The sequence below is a fragment of the Ciona robusta genome, chromosome 13, assembly GCF_009617815.1.
Source record: "Ciona robusta chromosome 13, ASM961781v2".
NCBI classification, from domain to species: Eukaryota; Metazoa; Chordata; class Ascidiacea; order Phlebobranchia; family Cionidae; genus Ciona; species Ciona robusta.
This window is the reverse complement of record NC_143247.1, coordinates 1452872-1473420: the sequence shown is the minus strand read 5'-3', so window position 1 is coordinate 1473420 and position 20549 is coordinate 1452872. Positions and strand designations below refer to the sequence as shown.

The window sequence follows — 20549 nt, the reverse complement described above, 5'->3', positions numbered from 1 at the left end:
TTTTTACAGTAAAAAGCAGCATCGAGCTTGAACGACAAAGTGAGAACAGCAGGGTATTACTAGCCCCGCACTGCCTAACAGAACATAACTTTGCAAGGTTTTTATAACGAAAATCACGTGTCGCAAAACACAAAACGCGTCGTTGGACAAAACTGGGTAATTGTTTTATTTTCACGATTTAAATGGCAGGAAATTAGGTGCTGTTACGTAAGCAGCGAAACTGCATTCCGTTCTTTTCATACTTTTATTTCGCTTTTCAGCGTTGCTATATATTCAGTATTTATGCATTTAGCTATATTTATATTATTAAATCTGTGCCGGAGCACAGTCAACCGCTACAAGGAATTCAACTATTTGTAGTTTACCTTTTGCGATTAAATAACGTTTAGCTTTGTTAAAGCTACATTGCAGAATATAAGTATGGTCTGAATTTAGAAGGAATTTTATAACCCAAACGTTTGTGAAAAAATGCATTTTTTTATTATAGTGTTTTGTAATGTATTTTGACCTATTTTAAGGCCGTAATTCTGCATTGGATAGGTGTGGTAAAATGGCCATGGTAGGAACATTTTCTATTAATGGAACATGTAAAGTTAAAGAACAAACTCACAGTACTGATCATTCATCTAATCTTCTTCAATTTGCCAACAAGTCACGACAAGATGGTCGTTTTATTGACATTATCATTGTTGTAGGAAGGAAAAAAATCCCAGCAAGCAAAATGGTTCTTTCTTGCCATTCTGAATATTTCGATACCATGTTTGAAACAGAAGTAAGGCAGTGAAATTAATATAGGCTATATGTACAACTTGGTTATTTCTAAACTATGTTTATTCAATGTGAATGTAACTTTATCTTCGCGTGGCCGGAAAACGCCAGTCGTTATAACACGGGCTTAACACCTCGTGCCAGCTTACGAGTTACCATGTATGCTGATAATTTGGACAAATCATTAGTGACCACGAGTTAGAGCAATTGCCGTCAAATGTCTTGCCCAAGAACACATACGCCCACTATGGTAGCAGCGACGAGCCTTGAACCCATTACCTCTGGGTTACAGGCAGGCGCGCTAGTGCATTGAATTTATGTAGCTGGTGTATTGAATTTATGAGGCATGCAGTATTTAAAATTAAAAGGTATGTATACTTGAGCAAAAAAAATTAACGCAATTTGTCCAACTCGTTTTTTGGCCAGGTGAGGATAAAGCAAGTGACATTCATTCATATAAGGGTAGATTTTTACCAGTTAAATTGCATATCAGGCTTCTTTATTTAACAAAGTATGCTAATATGTTGTTTATAAGCGAAGTTATATATTTTAGCATATATTTATGAAACTTAAAGTGTTAACACAATTATGTTTTAGATGGAAGAAAAACATAGAGATGTTGTTAAACTTCGTGGTGTAGACGCGAAAAGTCTGGAGAAACTTATTGATTTCATGTACACAGGAAAAATCAAAATTAACACCAACAATGTATGTGGACTTCTTGCAGTTTCTGATTTCCTGCATATGCATTGTATGTACATGTTTTAATCGTACTTTTGTCTTGAATCTTATCATAACTGTTTTCAGCTATTAGAAATATTTGCATTGAGTACTTGTTGACAACAGTCTCGCCACAAAATTGCTTCACAATTCAAGCTTTGGCTGAATGTTACACCATTCCACAGTTAACTGAAAAATCCAACAAATTTGTTGTTGAAAATTATCAACAACTTGTCTCTAGTGATCAATTTAGGAGACTTTCGAAAGATGATGTCATCCGGTTACTACAATCAACATATGACGCTGTTAGTTAATTTTTTGCTATTATTTTTTTAAAACAGCTTCTAAAACTAAAAAACAACCGGCAAAACAAAATATGTGGCAATTAACAAATACCGGCGCCGTGCCCCCACAGTGGATAGCGGGCCTGCCTATAACCCAGATGTATAGGGATCAAGGCTCGTCGCTGCTACCATTGTGGGCGTATGTGTCCTTAGGCAAGACACTTAATGGTAATTGCTTCAACCGAGTGGTCATATCCGGTTCTGTAAATTGTTAGCCACACGGAAAAAACATTCACAGAGTTACTTACGTGGTAAGCGGGTACGAGGTGTGTGAAACAGAACACCCGTGTACTTGACGAAAAAGCAAGTTACATTCATTCATTCATACTATATTCCATTGTCCAATTTTGTACCAAAATAAAAAAATGCTAAAGTTGTAATACAGACTGCATGTGCTATACAAAAAAGATAATTAACGAAATATTTACCAGGTTTCTCCAGATTTGGTTTACACTGCTGTTATGAACTGGGTGAAGTTTGATTCAAACGAAAGTTACTTGAACGAAGTCATTAAATTTGTTGATTTTCATACAATGTCGCCAGAGATGCTTGAAGATGTGGTCTCTGTAGAGGTACTTGCCGTGGTAGTGATTAACTGCGCCGTGGCACAATGGTTGGCGCACCTGCCTCTAACCTAGGGGTTACGGGTTAAAGGCTCGTTGTTGATACCGTTGTGGACATGTGTGTCTTTAGGCAAGACATCTATAGGCTGTCCAAGCCACACATGAAAACAAAAATACAAAATTTCCGAAAAATTAATTAGTTTCAAAGTTAAATACGGCAACGAATAAGCACTCGCGAGGTGTGTGAAACAGAGCACCCGTGTTGTAACTATATTGTTGTTGGCCCGCTACGCAAGTGAAATGAGTAACATTTATTCGAACACGTAGGCACTAAAGGGTTGTCTGGTACAGTGGTTCATAACTGTTTTTCTGCAATATCTTTTTCCCGGTTCGTCAAAAAGTTAGCTTCGCTTGTTCACTTTGCACGATATATTTACATTTTCTTTATGATTACATCTATTGTACACCCTTAACCAAGTAATTATATTTTTAAAAATCACCGACAACGTTGCATATCCGATATCTGGCTAACGGGCATTAGGTGTACACCCGTTTCATAAGGACTTTTCTTGCTTGACAAAAAAGGATCTGTGACAAATGAGTTACAAAGGTACACGAGATATACGGTATAAATAAGTTACAATCATTCAAATATATATATATATATATTTTTTTTCTCGCGTGGCCGGAAAACGACAGTCGTTATAACACGGGTTTAACACCTCGTGCCAGCTTACGAGTTACCATGTATGTTACTTTGTGGGTGATTATTTTTGGGGGATTTTTTATTCTTTTATGTATAGCTGATAATTTGGACCTGGGTTGGAGCAATTATGCCACGGCGCCGAACAAATATTATAGTAGGTTGGGGGAAGATGGGACACCTTTTCGTTCTATTATCTCGCTCTATTTGGTAGTAAACAAGAAACATTCAAAGATTTATAAAACTATATTTTCACGACTCTTATCGGCCATTGTTAATTGTTTAAAACACCATCAAGACATTTAGATATTATGTGCTAAAGGTGTCCCATCTTCCCCACCCTACTGTATATTAATTATCTTCATTGTTCTAATTACAAATGAAATATAAATTATAAATATTATTCAGCCTCTTGTTCGAAAACTTCCTGTGTCAGATTGTTCATTCCATGATGCTTTGATTGAACTTGTAAAGAAAACGGGTAGAGTTGTTGTGTAGTCTTAAAAAACTTATTATAATTTTTTTTTTTTGAATTTGTGAAACGAATGTTTTAAGTTGGCAGTTATTATTCTCGTGCTTTGGCGTCGTGTCACAGTGACTAACATGCCTACCGCTTCCCTCGTGGTTACAAGTTGAAGTAAAAAACCCAAACCGGCGCCGTGGTGTAGTGGTTAGCGCGCCTGCCTATAACCCAGAGGTAATGGGTACAAGACTCGACGCTGCTACCATTGTGGGCGTATGTGTCCTTGGGCAAGACACTTAACGGCAATTGTTCCAACTCAGTGGTCACTAATGGGTTGTCTAAATTATCAGCCATACATAAAAAAAGAAAAATAACGACTGTCGTTTTCCGGCCACGCGAAGATAAAGTTACATTCAAACTATTCTACAGGGCAGAGTCGCGTTCCTATTCAAGATAGTGGATTGGGAACCAGAGACTTACCCGTTTTGGAAGGTAATTCATATTTGTTACTCTAACAGCGTGTAATAACTTGTATGCTTGGCCAATTATATTTAGTTCATACGGAAAGTAAAGCGCCTTTACCAATTTTAGTGGTGCAAAAGTAACATACATTATGAAGAATGTAACTCGCTCACCCTGACGTGACAGGGCAACGGTAGTCGTTTTAACATGGGTGTTTTTGTTCTTACACCTCATACCCGCTTACAAGTTACCACGCATGCAACTTCGTGGGTGTATATTTAGTTTTTTTTCTTGTTTGCATGATAACACATTAGTATTCACTGGGCTTTAAGTAATGTTTATTAGTTGTATTTCCCAAGGTGACATACACCTACCAGTATCGAGCATCGAACCCAGGATCCTTCGGTTACGATGTAAGCACCTAACCTCCTGATCTACGGTGCCATTCGTGCAAAGCGTTCCAATAATGTAGATATGTTTACTTAAATAAAAATCTTCAGTAGGCCTACTGTGTTTTTAAACCCTAATAATATTATAAAGTATTTTTACTTACATTATTTTAATATTCAGAGAAATCTCTCATATCACTTGGTGGTAAGAACACTCTAACCAAAGTGACAAAGTTCGATTTAGAAACAGAACAATGGAGTCAACTTCCAGTAAGCTAAATATGTGTATACATATATAGGTTATTATATACAGAGCTATGCGTATTAATAAGTATACATCAAGAAGCATTACATGCTGGGAAAGCAAAGCTGTTAAGGAGAACCAAAATGTACCATTGCATTATAGGATTATGTACCATGAAACAATTTCATATTTATCAAGAATGTTTCAAAAGCGATTCAAGCTTCCTTGGTAAAGCTTATTGTTTTATATCCCCTACAGAAATCAAGAGCCAGAATTGTTTCTTTAATACATATTGTTAATTTTTATCTGTTAGAACTATTCATTGAATGAATGAATGAATGAATGAATGAATGAATGAATGAATGAGTGAATGAATGAATGAATGAATGAATGGTTGAATGAATGAATGAATGAATGAATGAATGAATAAATGAATGAATGAATGAATGAATAAATGAACGAATGAATGAATGAATGAATGTTGATTGATTGATTGATTGATTGATTGATTCATTCATTCATTCATTCATTCATTTATTCATTCATTCAACCATTGTTTTTACATATGACATGCGAATTAAAGGTGGGGTGTATTTTCAGGATTTACCAGTTGGGCGAGATGATGCAGCAGCCGTTGTCATCGATGATGTTCTGTATTATACCGCGGGTAATTTAAAAACTGATGGCGAAGATACAGCAACCAACATTGTTCATCGAATGAAATTAAAGGAAAAGGTTTTAAAATGGGAGAAGGTAGCTTCAACGAGAGTTAAAAGATGGGGATTTGGTGCAGCTGTTTTTAATGGTAAGTTTCGCAACATAAATTTGCAACCTAAAAATTGCAACATAAAGTTGGTAATGTCTTTCTAACAGCAGCATATAAAATTAATAGTTTGCCCAATAAACCGGGGTTGAAAAAACAGCCTAAATATCTTCCATAATAGCACTGTTTCATACTACGATGTTTTCCACTTCCAAGCTAAATCTTTGTTTTAAGGGGAATTCACATATTTTTTAACATTTGTAACCTAGGTATCATCTTTGTATTTGGCGGGGGTGATGGTAATAATAAAAGACTTTCATCTGGAGAATCTTATGTTGTTTCACTTAACAAGTGGATTCGTATTAAACCCATGAGGATTGCAAGAAGTACTCATTCTGTTGTTGCTTACAATGGTTGGTTATTGTAAAAAGTCATTTTGTTTCACTTAATGTGATTAATACATGATTATTAATCAGGTCATTTATATTCACTTGGTGGGAAAAAATTATGTTCAGTTGAACGATATGATCCATCATTAAATGAATGGGAAGATGTTGCTCCAATGCAAACACCACGAAGTTCCTTTGTTGCTGTGGTTCTTAACAATACTATTTACGCCATTGGTAATTACTTTTATCTATTGAAATATATATAGTACGATGGGGGAAGATGGGACACCTTTGGCGCATAATATTCGAATATCCTGCCGTGTTTTAAACAGTCAACAAAGGTCTGTGGGAGTCTTGAGCCTATAGTTTTATATTTTAAAAGTTCTTTGTTTATTACCACGTTGGACGAGAAAATGACGTTAAAATGTGTCCCAACCTCTCCCACCCTACTATATTGTTATTAAAAATCCATTCTTAACGTGTCTGCTCAATGTAAACCGGAAAATTAGTCCTCCAATTTTGACTGAAATATTTTTTTAAACACAAGAAACCATTCAGTAATTGATATTGTTTAAGATATAGTATCACTCATTGATATGTAAGAATGTAGCAGTAATAGGACAAAAATTACCAATATAAACATTCTCAAACCTATTGACCATTCACCGTGGTTGTGAAGCATGTTTATTTTTTGACTTTTTTACTAACTTGAAATATTTGCATGTAAACTGACATGTAAATGTTTAATCTTTAAAAAATCCTTTTAAATGAAAATTATTCCATCGTGCAAAACCGTGATTTTCAGTTTATGATAAAACTAGGTAGGGAATATTCTAAAGCAAATTTTATTTGCACCTACTGGTTATTAGGTGGTTATGATGGAAATCAACGTCTTAAATCAGTTGAGAAATACAATGTTGAAGATGACACATGGGTTTATGTGGCGAGTATGAACTTCGAGAGATATGTTCATGCAGCTTGTGTTGCACAAAACAAGATTTATGTATTGGGAGGGTAAATGTTTATTTAATTACCTTTTGATTGATAAACTTAATCATCACAATAATTGTTTATTTTGGCCGAAAGCAATAACTTGTGTAAACTGTAAAGGGTAAATACTATATTGTTTATCATTACTCTTTTTGTTTGAATTATTTATTGCAGTGTGGATTCAAATGACACATTTGTGAAATTAATTGAATGTTACGATGATCAAACGGACAAGTGGAGCATTGTTGGTGAAACTGAAGTTGAATTTTGCTGCCATTCTATGGTTGCTGTTTAAATAGAAAGCGATAAACAGCTTTCAGTTACATGGGTAGCCTAAGTTACATATTTACTGTTGCATTACTAAAGCTTAAGCCCTATGCTTATCATATATCTTTATATATAACACAGGGTATGGCCCTTAAAGAATACCTGTGGTATTTTAATAAAATATATAGAAGCTTCATAGAGACCTACATTTGTTTTAGTTTATTAGACCTGCATTTAAACCATATCGGTTGAATTAGAATGGATGTAACTACTTTAGACTACATTTTCATCTAATGTATTTGTTATAGCCTACATCAAATAATAATGTTTAACAAAATATTCACTGTATTATTACTTGTTTGGTGTAACAATACTTTTTATTTAAGTCTTGTACTTATGTTTAACCTTAGCGTATTATAACGACTGCTTGTTTTATCGTTGCTTTCCGTCTTTTAGATTTCATAAACTATTCTGATTTACCCCACTTTAACAGAAAGAACAAAATATAGGTATTTAATATTCAAAATATATCTTTATAATCGAAGCAAAATTTAAGTTTAGGAGATTTTAAGAATGTGACATGGATTAAAAAATGTTGGGTAGCCTATTAGTCTTGATTGCTACTAAAACTAAAAAAATGCCTTTAGCTATTTACCATATTTAAGCTCGTATTACTTTGTTCACTATCGTTTCAATTTGTTTGCGACCATTTAACTTAGTGTAAGTTATGCGTTTTGGTAGTTTTATCCATAGCGTGTTTGCTTTTAATTTTTGTGTCACATTTATATTTTAATAAACTTTTGATTAATTAGCATATTACTTACTTGCATGGTGCCATGGAAAAGTGATTAGCGCGCCTGTCTCTAGCCAAGAGAGTATAAGTTCGAGCCTTGATGCTTCTATTATTGTTGGCGTATGTGCCTGGGCAAAGGTACTTAACGGCAATTGCTCCAACCCAGTGGCCACTAATGGGTTGTCCAAATTATCAGCCATACATAAAAAAAATGAAAAAATCCCCCAAAAAATGATCACCCACAAAGTAACATACATGGTAACTCGTAAGCTGACACGAGGTGTTAAACCCGTGTGATAACGACTGTCGTTTTCCAGCCATGCGAGGATAAAGTAAGTTACATTCATTCATTCATTCAAGTTCAAGCCTCGATGCTTCTACCATTGTTGGCGTATGTGTCCGTGGGCAAGGTACTTAATATCAGTTGCTACACCTCCGTGGTCTCGTATAATTTGTCTAGGTTTTGTCATTCACTCTCAAATCCACACACGTGGTAAGCTGTAAGCGGGCACACGGTGTACACGCCAACAATGGAACTCAACAAAGAGCCGATCCGTATTTAATAGAACTCGTATAGTGTTTGCTTCGACCCAGTACGCATGCGTAGTAGCGTCTTGGCGCATGCGCAAATGCGCCAGGAACAAATGCATCAATCAGGCCAAATATATCACGACACGGGCCGTTTTCAACAGAGAGTCACATTAACTTTAGACCGAGTTTTCAACTTTATTGGTTCCAAACTACTGCGCATCTGCACTAACGTTGCGTTGCATTAGCGTCTGGTTTAAACTCAATGGCCGGAACAAATATATCACGCACAACGACACGCGCAGATAAGGGGGTTAGTGGAGTTACATTTGTTCAGCATTGCTCTCTTGTAATTTTTGTGTTAATTTTTAGATTTCTATGGCTGTTAAAATGACGTCACGAAACACGTGCAAAATAAAAACAGCTGATCAAAAAAATCTTAGCGTTCCGTTTTTGGATGGAATAAAATAACATTGTGAACCGTATTTTGGGAAATGATTTAGCACTATATATATAGTAAGGTGGGGAAAGTTGGGACACCTTTTCATTCTATTTTCTCGTCCGTTTTGGTAGTAAACAAAGGACATTCAAAGATATATAAAACCGTATCCTCACGACTTCCATATAGACCGTTTAAAACACGATCAAGATATTTGGATATTAATATTATCTGCTAAAGGTGTCATAACTTCAATTGCGTGTTATAGGTACTATAATAGCGGTATTTAGCATAAGTGGACATGTTTTTATATAAATCGTCGTTTTATTATAATATGTGTGAGGTCCTACAGTAAGGCACGTTATGGGGCCTGGGATTTAGGCCAGAGTTGAACCATTACCTCAACATTGTATATGCACATTCTATTCTATATGGGTGAGGTCCTACAGTGAGGCATGGCATGGGACCTGGGATTTACGCCAGAGTTTGCCCATTACCTCAACATTGTATATTCTATATTTACATTGTATTCTATATGGGTGAGGTCCTACATCAAATTTAGCGCCTTGAATATTATTAACGCTGATTATTTTACAAATGTTTATGACATCATAGGGATTATAGTGACATCATAATGCCTCGAAGGAGTTCTCGATTGTTGAGCAAACAATCAACAGACAATGATATATGTATGAACGAGAAGAAACAAGAAAATAATGAAATATCAGATGAACATAATAATGACCAAGTATCTAATACAGAATCAGATGATTTTAATGGAATTAGAAATCCTGCAAGATTAGAAAATGTTGAAAATGGAGACGATTTTAAAGGTGATTTAGCTGGTGACCATTGATGCATTTAAAAAAATTGTTTGTTTTTTTAAAAGTGTTATTTTTTTATATTTTTTATTTAATGGGGTGGTTGAGACCCCTAAGCACTAATGTATTAACAACTAGTGGGCAAACTTGAATTAATTGTACGAGAAAAACCAACAACAAACAATTGTTTTATTTTCAAAAGGGGGTTTGCGAACCCCCTAACTACGCTGTTTTTTAAACAATAACTTTATTTGTCTCTTCAGTTACTGTAAAAAGGATTTAGAAATGTTTTTGACGAAAAACGGGATATAGCGACAAAGAACAGTTGTTAAAACACGCTTACAGTTAAAAACATATAGGAAAAACCAAAGCCCTTTTATATAGGAAAAACCAAAGAAATTTCACTAAAAATTGTTAATGCTCTATTAGAAGTTTAACCTGATAAACTTAAATATAAATGGCTCGTTTGTCAGCTAGGTGTAGCGACCACGCTTATTTTCTTCCAATTAAATGTAAATATGTTTTTAACCGTAAGCGTGTTTTAACAACTGTTGTTTTGTCGCTATATCCTGTCTTTTTATTTATTTATTTCTAAATCTTCGATTATAAATCAAAGAGACAAATAAAGTTAATATTATTATTATAATATTATTGTATTTTCAGATGATATTGAATCAGATGTTGACATTGACAAACTAGCAGATGAAATTTCCGATCAAATTCTTGGAAAATCGAAAAAAAATTTACCAGCGAATGAATATTTTTTTACTTACGATGAAAACGAAGAGAAAGAAATAAGGTGAAATGATAATAAGATTTTAGTTTTTTAATTATTTATATAATTGTGTGGCCTATTTTTGGTGGGGTAAAGTGGGACACCTTTTCATTATATTTTCTCTTCCCATTTGGTAGTAAACCAAAAACATTTAATGAATTATAAAACCTTATCCTCACGGCTCCCATAGACCGTTGTTAATTGTTGAAAACACGATCAGGATATTTTAATATTATGTGCTAAATGTGTCCCATTTGTTTTTCATTGCATAAGACACCTAAGGACAATTGCTTCAACTCAGTAGTCACTAATGTGTTGTTTAAAATGTCATCCATACAAAAAAAAAACCTCACAAATTTATAAGATGGCATGAGGTCTATGAAACAGAACACCCGTGTTATAACAACTGTTTTTTTCCGGCCACGTGAGGATAAAGCAAGTTACATTCATTCATACAAGTAAAAAAAAGTTTTAATTTAATTGTAAGCTGCCACAAAGTGTATGAAATAGAACATCCGTGTTTAGGGATGCACATTACAGAATAATTAGGTATTCTAGGATATCCTAGAATACTTTATTTCGAATCTAGAATTCCGAATCTAGAATTTCGAATCTTTTTATATTTATAGGAAAAAATAATTTTACCCACATAAGTCAGTTTATTGACTCTTTCATACCCGCCTTGTTGGAACATGAGCTGTAAAATGATCAAAAATTGTACTATTGGGTAGTTTTTGCGTCATGAAACGTATAGCAGGTTATGAAAAGACGTTACGAAACGTTTACTCTTGAAAGTCCCACAAACACAAAAATATTTTTTTTCAAAATTAATAAGTTTCAAAAATTGTTAATATAGTATATGAGATGACGTGTAATGACGTCATTAAACAGAATACCGAATCCCGTAATTAGATTCGAATACAAAAGGATTCGAATCTCACGGATTCGAAATTCTGTAATGTGCATCCCTATCCGTGTTATAACGACTATCGTTTTTCAGCCACGTGAGGATAAAGCAAGTTACATTCATTCATCAAGTAAAGATATTTTAATTTAACTCGTAAGCTGGCACAAAGTGTATGAAATAGAACACCTGTGTTATAACGACTGTCATTTTCTGGCCATGCGAGGATAAAGAAAGTTTAATTCATTTATTCATTTTAGGCCTTCATCTGAAATTGAAGTTGGTGATATAATGGGAGATTGTTACATCACAGTAACCCCAAATGTAAACAATGGAGTTAAAATTCAGATAGAAGATACTGTAAGTAATAGTGTTTCTATGTTATGTGATATAGTGTGTCTATGTTATGTGATATGGTGTGTCTATGTTGTGTGATATAGTGTGTCTATGTTATGTGATATAGTGTGTCTATGTTGTGTGATATAGTGTGTCTGTGTTGTGTGATATAGTGTATCTATGTTGTGTGATATAGTGTGTCTATGTTGTGTGATATGGTGTATCTATGTTGTGTGATATGGTGTGTCTATGTTGTGTGATATAGTGTGTCTATGTTGTGTGATATGGTGTATCTATGTTGTGTGATATGGTGTGTCTATGTTATGTGATATGGTGTGTCTATGTCGTGCTATATATTATTTAATTTTAACATGTTTTTCCAAAAAAACCCCTGTTATTTAACTAAAATGAAACAAAATTATAATTTACAGATTTTTTTAAAACATTTTTTGGCGAAAAGTAACCCCTAATAAAGTGTCCCAAAATTTCCAATTTAAAATCACCAAAATAAATGAAATAACCTAAAATAACCACTTTTGGTTGTTTGTCTGTTTCTTCCTTTTGTACGGGCTGTGTCTTTTCTTTACGCAAACTTTTGTTTCTATTAGAAGTTTAACTTGATAACAATTAAACATAAATGGCTTGTTTGTCAGCTAGGTGTAGCGACCACGCTTATTTTCTTCCAATTAAATGTAAATATGTTTTTTAACTGTAACCGTGTTTTAACAACTGTTGTTTTGTCGCTATATCCTGTCTTTTGGTTTAAAATATTTCAAAATCTTCGCTGCCATAATTGAAGAAACAAATAAAGGTATTATTATTATTATTATATTATTAATTTGCCCATTAACAATTTAGGCCCACGACTACGCAATACGTATATAGTAATCAAAGCGACAAATGAAGTTATTTTTATTATTGTTTTCAAAAGGTGGCGAAGTCCGTTTTGACCCCTGGGTTTGAATCTTTAACTCGTATACCTTGTGCGGCAAGTAGAAGATCCCAGGTCAAACAACGACGATTAGAACGAAAGAAAACAAGCGGAAAGAAATGGTTTGTGACTGAAATATTAAAACTAGAATAGATATAGATTATTTTAGAGCGTAGGCCTGTATATATATATATATATATATATATATAGTAGGGTGGGGGAAGATGGGACAACTATTCGTTCTATTTTCTCGACCTATTTGGTAGTAAACAAATAACATTCAAATAATTATAAAACCGTATCTTCACGACTACCATAGACCGTTGTTAATTGTTTAAAACATGATCAGGATATTTAAATATTATGAGCTAAAGTTGTCCCATCTTCTCCCAGCATACTACATGTATGTTAGCTTACTGGCTATCCAGTGTTGCAGCAAAAGTTAGTGCGCTTGCCAACCCAGTGGTCACTAATGGGTTGACTAAATTTCTTAGCCATACATTATAAAAAAATCCTTGAATAATAATCACCCACAAAGTAACATACATGGTAACTCGTAATCAGTCATGAGGTGTATGAAACAGAACACCCGTGTTATAACAAAGGTACTATATAATAGGACGGAAAAAGACAGGACACCTTTAACACATAATATCCAAATATCCTGATCATGTTTTAAACAATTAACAACGGTATATTGAAGTCGTGAGGATACCGTTTTATAATTTTTTGAATGTTTTTTGTTTACTACAAAACGGGACGGGAAACTAAAATAAAAGGTGTCCCATCTCCCCCAGCCCCCACCCTACTATATATAACTTTGTGGGTATTTTTTTTAATGCTAAAATCTTAACTTTACAGGTTTAACATGAAATGTCCTGAAATTACGGAAGAAATTCGAAACGATCTAAAGGTTCTTGAGATGCGTTCTGTGCTCGATCCTAAGCGATTTTATAAGCACAATGACAGAAAGGGGACACCCAAGTTTTTTCAGGTAATAAAAGTGAAATAATACTGCAGACAGTGGCGCAGCCAGAAAAAAAATAAGGAGGGGGGGGGTTTAATCCAAAAATTTTCAAATTTTTTTTTTTAGTTGTTTAAAAAAATTTTTTTTTTGATTTTTGATTTTTTTTTGGTTTAAAAGGGGGGGGGGTCGCGATCCCCTAAACCCCCCCAAACCCCATGGCTGCGCCACTGACTGCGGGGTAAGATGGATACTGGCACACCTAAAACCAATATTTTCTGATGATATTTTAAACAAATAACAACGCTCTTTTCTTTTATGGTATTTTAAAATTGTCCACATAATATTAGTATGGGGTAGGAAGGACACCTTTAGCACATAATATCCAAATTTCCTGACTGTGTGTAATATCCAAATTTCCTGACTGATTTTAACAATTAACAACAGTCTATGGGAGTTGTGAGGATATGGTTTTATATTTTTGTAAAAATTCTTTGTTTACTACTAAATGGGACGAGAAAAGAGAATGAAAACATGTCCATTTTCTCAAGTACGAATTTATAAACATAGATATAATATACACAAATAATAAAAGAGAATAAAAACATGTTCATTTTTTTTAAACAATTAACAATGGTCTATGGGAGTCGTGAGGATACGATTTTAAAAATGGTATGATTTTTGTTTACTACCAAATGGGACGAGAAAATAGAACAAAAACACCTTGTTTTGTTTTAATTACGAGATTACTGACATAAATATAATATACACAGTCGATAAAGAAGAATAAAAACATGTAATTTTTTCTTTGTTGTAAGTACAAAATTAAAAACATAGATATAATATACACAGATGGGAAAAATTATGGACAATTCTGCCGACTTTTACTCGTCACGTGTTACGAAGAAAGAACGAAAATCGACGCTCGTTGGCGAATTACTTGCCGATGCGAAATTTAAGAAATATCAAAAACGAAAGTAAGTAATTCTGTAATTGTTTATGAGTGTGTAGGCATATTTACAGGGGTAAAATGGGAAAAATGTCCCCAAATTGTCTCAGTTTTCTGCCTTTAATTTAATTTTGCTCGAAAAAAAGGGCAGGATTAAGTAGGAATACACATTACAGAATAATTAGGTATTCTAGGATATCCTAGAATACTTTATTTCGAATCTAGAATTTCGAATCTTTTTATATTGATGGGAAAAAATAATTATACCCACATAAGTCAGTTTATTGACTCTTTCATAGCAGCCTTGTTGGATCATGAGCTGTAAAATGATCAAAAATTGTATTATTGGGTAGTTTTTGCGTCATGAAACGAATAGCAGGCTATGAAAAGACGTTGCGAAACGTTTACTCTCGAAAGTCCCACAAACACAAATATATTTTTTTTCAAAATTATTATGCTGCAAAAACTGTTAATATAGTTTATGAGATGACGTGTGATGACATCATTAAACAGAATACTGAATTCCTAATTAGATTTGAATACAAAAGGATTCGATGCTCATGGATTCGAAATTCTGTAATGTGCGTCCCTAGGGTCAAGTTATTTGTAATTAATAATACCGGCGAATTAAATCGCTTAAATTAGCGTAAAATATAAACTTTTTCAGCTGACCCATTGGCCTTATATAAATGCATTAACGCTTTATTGTTTTATTTTTAAAATAAACGTGAAGTAGTAATAGTACCACGGTCATCCAATTTCCCAATTAGAAAACAATTAAACAGCTTTTTTATTACTATTATTGTTTTAAACTATTGTGTACCCTGGCTTTTTAAAAGTTGGACGCAAATAGACCTGCTTTACCAATTTATCATTGATGCAGCCAGAAAAATCTGATTTACGCTATAACTCTGGTAAGAAATAATAACTAATTTTTAATACAACAAATTAAAAATTAGAAAAACTTATTTTTCAAATGGGGTTTTTGACCCCTGAAACCCCCCCGGAAACACTATAATGTCAATAACCCGACAGTGAGCATGAGGTATATGTTTATTATTCAATCCATGTTTTCAGGTACAATGAGATCCAGGCAAAACGACGCGCTCTTGGCTTTAAACAACACACAAGAAAATTTTCAAAGTTTTCAAAACACAAGAATAATTGAGATTATGACGTCATCAACCCAATGGCATTGTGACATCACAGGTATCGGTAAAAACGATTGTGATGTCATACAAGCGCATTCAGGAGTAAAATTTTCAAAAAATATTCAACATTTTTTTTTGTTTTCGAACAATTTTGTCATTATGTCGTCACAATCGTATCGGACACGGGTCTTACTACTGCGCAAAATAAATCTGATTTCGTAAAAGATGCATAAATATAGAAAAGGGAACACTAGATATTCATTTGGTCAACACTGCATTTTACTGTAAAACATCGTTTTGTGCGATGACAGCACTACATTTGACTTGCGTTACTTTTTTGCAGTAGGGCTTGTTCTTATGCTCGATGTCGAGTGTTCCGTCATACCCCAAAGCGTTTTTTATATTGCGTTTTTTGTCTAGTCGTATTTCTTCGTTGTTTTAGCTAATATTAACTTTAAACCCAGAGGTAATGGGTTCAAGGCTCGTTGTTGCTACTAGTGTGGGTGTATGTGTTTTTGGGCAAGACACTTAACGGCAATTGCTCCAACTCAGTGGTCACTAATGGGTTGTCTAAATTATCAGCCATACATCAAAATCTCCCAAAAAATAATCACCCACAAAGTTAACATACGTGGTAACTCGTAAGCTGACACGATGTATATGAAACAGAACACCCGTGTTATAACGACTGTCGTTTTCAAGTTCCATTCCAAAAGGTAACTACATTGTACTAGTTTGTAGTTCCAACACCGTGTTGTTTGGAGTATTATGATTGCCTTTAAAAATTTCAAGAATTTCTTCTGCAGTTTTCCTTTTTACTGGTGGTAGGCAAACAACAAAATAAACCAGAAGGAAAATCGCAAATCCTAACCATATCATCATAGAGTAGGGCCCGAGATATATCTGTACGAGCAGTTAATCATATTTACAATTTAGGTATAGTAGGGTGGGGGAATATGGGACACCTTTTACACATAATAACCAAATATCCTGATCGTGTTTTAAACAATTAATAATAGAATATGGGAGTCGTGAGGGTACGGTTTCATAATTCTTTGAATGTTCTTTGTTTACTACCAAATAGGACGAGAAAATAGAATAAAAAAGTGTCCCATCTTCCCCCATCCTACAATATTTTAAACTAAAAGACAGGATATAGCGACAAAACAACAGTTGTTAAAACACGTTTACAGTTAAAAACATATTTACATTTAATTGGAAGAAAATAAGCGTGGTCGCTACACCTAGCGGACAAAAATACTTCACACATTTTACAACGGTCTATGGGAGTCCTGAGGATACGGTTTTATAATTATTTTAATGTTCTTTGTTTACAACCAAATGGGACAAAAAAAAAGAATGAAAAGGTGTCCCAAGTTACATTAACATTCATTCATAAATACATAAATGAATCGTTTGTCTGCTAGGTGCAGCGACCACGCATATTTTTTTCAATTGAATTTAATACGAATATCGTTTGCATATATATAAAGTAGGGTGGGGAAAGACGGGACACCTTTTCTTTTATTTTCTCGTCCCATTTGGTAGTAAACAAAGAACATTTAAAAAAAATAATAAACCGTATCCGTATGACTTCCATAGACCGTTCTTAATTGTTTAAAACACGATTAGGACGTTTAAATATTATGTGCTAAAGGTGTCCCATATTCCCCCACCCTACTATATACTTATCGTGCCCGTTCACGATTTTCAACTTTGGAGTTGATAGCATTTTTAACAAAAATTATAGCTGGCAGTTCGGACAACTTTTTGCACAGCATACAAATTTAAACAACTGACTGCAATATTTAGTTTTAAAACTCAAAAAGTGATCGCTATTTACAATACCAACGTGTTTTGCGGCGCTAGTCTAAATAGACTATCACAATTTTGCCTCCAGGCTTAAAAGCATTTCTAGATAACACGTTCTCGCATTTCTATACTGTAGCTTGCTGGTGTACAGTAGAATTTATCAGATTGTATTTAAGGTTTTAAGAAAGTTAATAATAATGAATTTAAAAAGTGCTGACAATTGTATAGTAGGGTGGGGGAAGATGGGACATCTTTAGCACATAATATCCAAATATCCTGATCGTGTTTTAAACAATTACTAACGGTCAATGGGAGTCATAGGCATATAGTTTTATAATTTCTTGAATGTTCTTTGTTTACTACTAAACAGGGCGAGAAAACAGAGGTAAAAGGTGTCTCGTCTTCTCCCACCCTACTGTATAACAATTTTTTTTCTAGTAAGATCTAGTGTACAAAAATTCGGCAAGCTGTAGCTTAGCAGTTAATCGGCCTATAGAGAATGTGCATCAATACACCATTTGTTTGTAAGATAAACCCATGTAATTTTTGACAGAGAAAGTATGAGGTTTTTGAATATAAGTTCTCAGTGGGCATAAGGTGTATTAATATGTCATTTATATCGGTAGTATAAGAATCTATATAGTATGATAAGATGGGATAGTTTCAGTCCATAATATCTAAATATTCGGATCGTGTTTTAAACGATTAACAACGGTCTATGGGAGTCGTGAGGTTACGGTTTTATAATTCTTTGAATGTTCTTTGTTTACTACCGAATAGGACGAGCAAAAATGAATAGGTGTCCTATCTTCCCCCACCCTATTATAACATGATAGCACAAACATGTTTTATCTGTACACACCATGTGTATACGACATAAAAACATATTTTTAATCCCTTTTTAGTTTTTTTTTACATTTATATCCCTTTTTTGCCTAAAAACGCATTTCTGTACCTTTTTTATACTTAGAACTGGTATAGCCTGTAGTTTGTTATTTACAATATTTTTTTTTGTTCATTTTTAATATTATAGTGGGGTGAGGGAAGATGAGACACCTTTTTAATCTATTTTCCCTTCTAATTTGCTAAAAAACAAACAAGATTTAAAGAAACATAAAACTATATCCTTGCGACTTCCATAGACCGTTGTTAATTGTTTAAAATACCATCAGGATATTTGAAAATTATGTGCTAAAGTTGTCCCATCTTCCCCCGTAGTCTTATATTATTATAATCTTTGTTTAGGTATTAGAAGAAGTTAAAAAAAATTACGTTTGTTTTTTGTTTATCTTTGATTCAAATCAAAAAGTAGAAACAACTGTCTGTACGCTAACATGGAATATCCTAACTCCCGACAACGGAACGTCACAAATTTTGTAGATGAGAAATTAGACGCTTGTAATAAGACTCCAAAATATGGCAGAACAGCAAAACGTGGCTCTTTCCAAAAGGTTAGTATGTATGATGTAACTTGCTTTGTCCTCGCATGGCTGGAAAACGACAATCGTTATAACACGGGTGTTCTGTTTCACACACCTCGTGCCAGCTTACGAGTTACCATGTATGATACTTTGTAGGTAATTATTTTTATTTTTTGTGGATTTTTTTTATAATTTTTTATGTATGGCTGATAATTTGGACCAGAGTCGTATAAACACCGAGTAGTCCAACTGCCGTCTTTGTGTGTCCAAAATGGAGCAAAAGTGGTGACTTTGACAATGGGTTTAAACGAACTTGTTAAGTTTTGTTTGTGTTTTCCTATTGTGGGAAGGCGTAAAACAGCTTCTATTTACCTTACCAAACATTTTTTAGAAAAAATGTATAAATTTAGCCGCATTAAATGACTAAAATGTCGCAAATCAACCGCTTCTAATTCTAATTTTTGACTTTTTTTGACACAGAAAACAAATAACACAAGTTTTTTACATTTTTCAACCTTTAAATTTGTTTTTGGCCCAAGTTTTTCTGTAATTTACTGAAAAACATACATTTTCCCTATACCTACTGTGTTATTTTGGACCCAAATTGCCGTTCAATTTGTGTTTTACGTAACAATGGGTTGGACTACTCGGTATTTCTATGGCTCTGATTTGGACAACCCATCAGTGGTCACTATAGCTTGGAACAAGTGTAGTATTAAACCTTATTATTTAAATTAGTTTAAAAAATTAAGGTGCTGTGTATAGCGTTGCATGGATAGAGCTGTGTTTCACAAACTAGAGCACGTATAGGTTACATAGTAGGGTGGGGGAATATGGGACACATTTTCATTCTATTTTCTCGTCCCATTTGGTAGCAAGCAAAAAACATTCGAAAAGTTATGAAACCGTATCCTCACGACTTCCATATAGAGTTATAAACCGATGTTAATTGTTTAAAACACGATCAGGATATTTGGATATTGTGTGTTAAAGGTGGGAATGTGTCCCTCGTGTGTTTTAAACTGTTGTCAATTAATAAAGGAATGATAGTACTAATTCGGTATCACCCAAAAACCGCCAAGAATTGATTTTGGAAATATTTGGCAAAATGTGCATAAGTGTCCCAACTTTTTCAATTTTACTATACTAGGAAAGATGGGACGATTAGGCCTATTCATTTCATTTTCTCGTTTTATTTGGTAGTAAACAAAGAACATTCGTAGAATTACAAATTCTTATCCTCACGACCCCCATAAACCGTTGTTAATTGTTTTCACGAGATCAGAATACTTAGTCTTCCGCTCTACTATATATACAAGTTCCTGCGGAAAGATTGGTCTACAACAATCATAGAGTCTAAAGTGGGGTAAGATGGGACACCTTTAGCACATAATATCTAAATATCCTGATTGTATTTTAAACAATTAACAACGGTCTATGGGAATCGTAAGGATACGGTTTTATAATTCTTTTAATGTACTTTGTTTACTACCAACTAGGACGAAAAAATAGAATAAAAAGGTGTCCCATTTTCCCCGAACTACTATATCATTCATTATGCTCATTTGCGTAGCTTGGAAAAGTAGAGTCGGCTAACCGGTTTTTGTGAATTTGGGTGTTAGCCTGGCAATTTATTAAGAACATATACTTGATTCGTTAA

The 20549-nt window shown here is 34.0% G+C and overlaps 3 protein-coding genes across 3 annotated transcripts in view; all 3 read left to right on the top strand.

The window, feature by feature from the left end:
- The first annotated feature begins 526 nt into the window (after positions 1-526).
- LOC149725669 (kelch-like protein 12) lies at positions 527-8169 on the top strand. The gene is made up of 12 exons (XM_089891254.1): positions 527-772; positions 1366-1519; positions 1576-1793; positions 2264-2404; positions 3507-3579; positions 3991-4053; positions 4594-4682; positions 5257-5461; positions 5689-5832; positions 5896-6042; positions 6678-6822; positions 6973-8169. Exons 1-12 carry the CDS (start codon positions 551-553, stop codon positions 7091-7093), a joined length of 1722 nt encoding a protein of 573 aa, XP_089747380.1. The 5' UTR covers positions 527-550; the 3' UTR covers positions 7094-8169.
- A 788-nt stretch (positions 8170-8957) lies between these two features.
- Positions 8958-15880, top strand: LOC149725668 (deoxynucleotidyltransferase terminal-interacting protein 2-like). The gene is made up of 8 exons (XM_089891265.1): positions 8958-9093; positions 9441-9658; positions 10310-10445; positions 11586-11685; positions 12593-12714; positions 13454-13586; positions 14409-14533; positions 15583-15880. Exons 2-8 carry the CDS (start codon positions 9460-9462, stop codon positions 15671-15673), a joined length of 906 nt encoding a protein of 301 aa, XP_089747391.1. The 5' UTR covers positions 8958-9093; positions 9441-9459; the 3' UTR covers positions 15674-15880.
- A 2817-nt stretch (positions 15881-18697) lies between these two features.
- LOC149725665 (UDP-glucose 4-epimerase-like) overlaps positions 18698-20549 on the top strand; it is an 18862-nt gene continuing 17010 nt past the window's right edge. Inside the window, exon 1 of the mRNA XM_089891260.1 lies at positions 18698-18919. Coding sequence (XP_089747386.1) covers positions 18803-18919 — 117 coding nt within the window. The 5' untranslated portion in view covers positions 18698-18802. The remainder of the gene's footprint in view (positions 18920-20549) is intronic.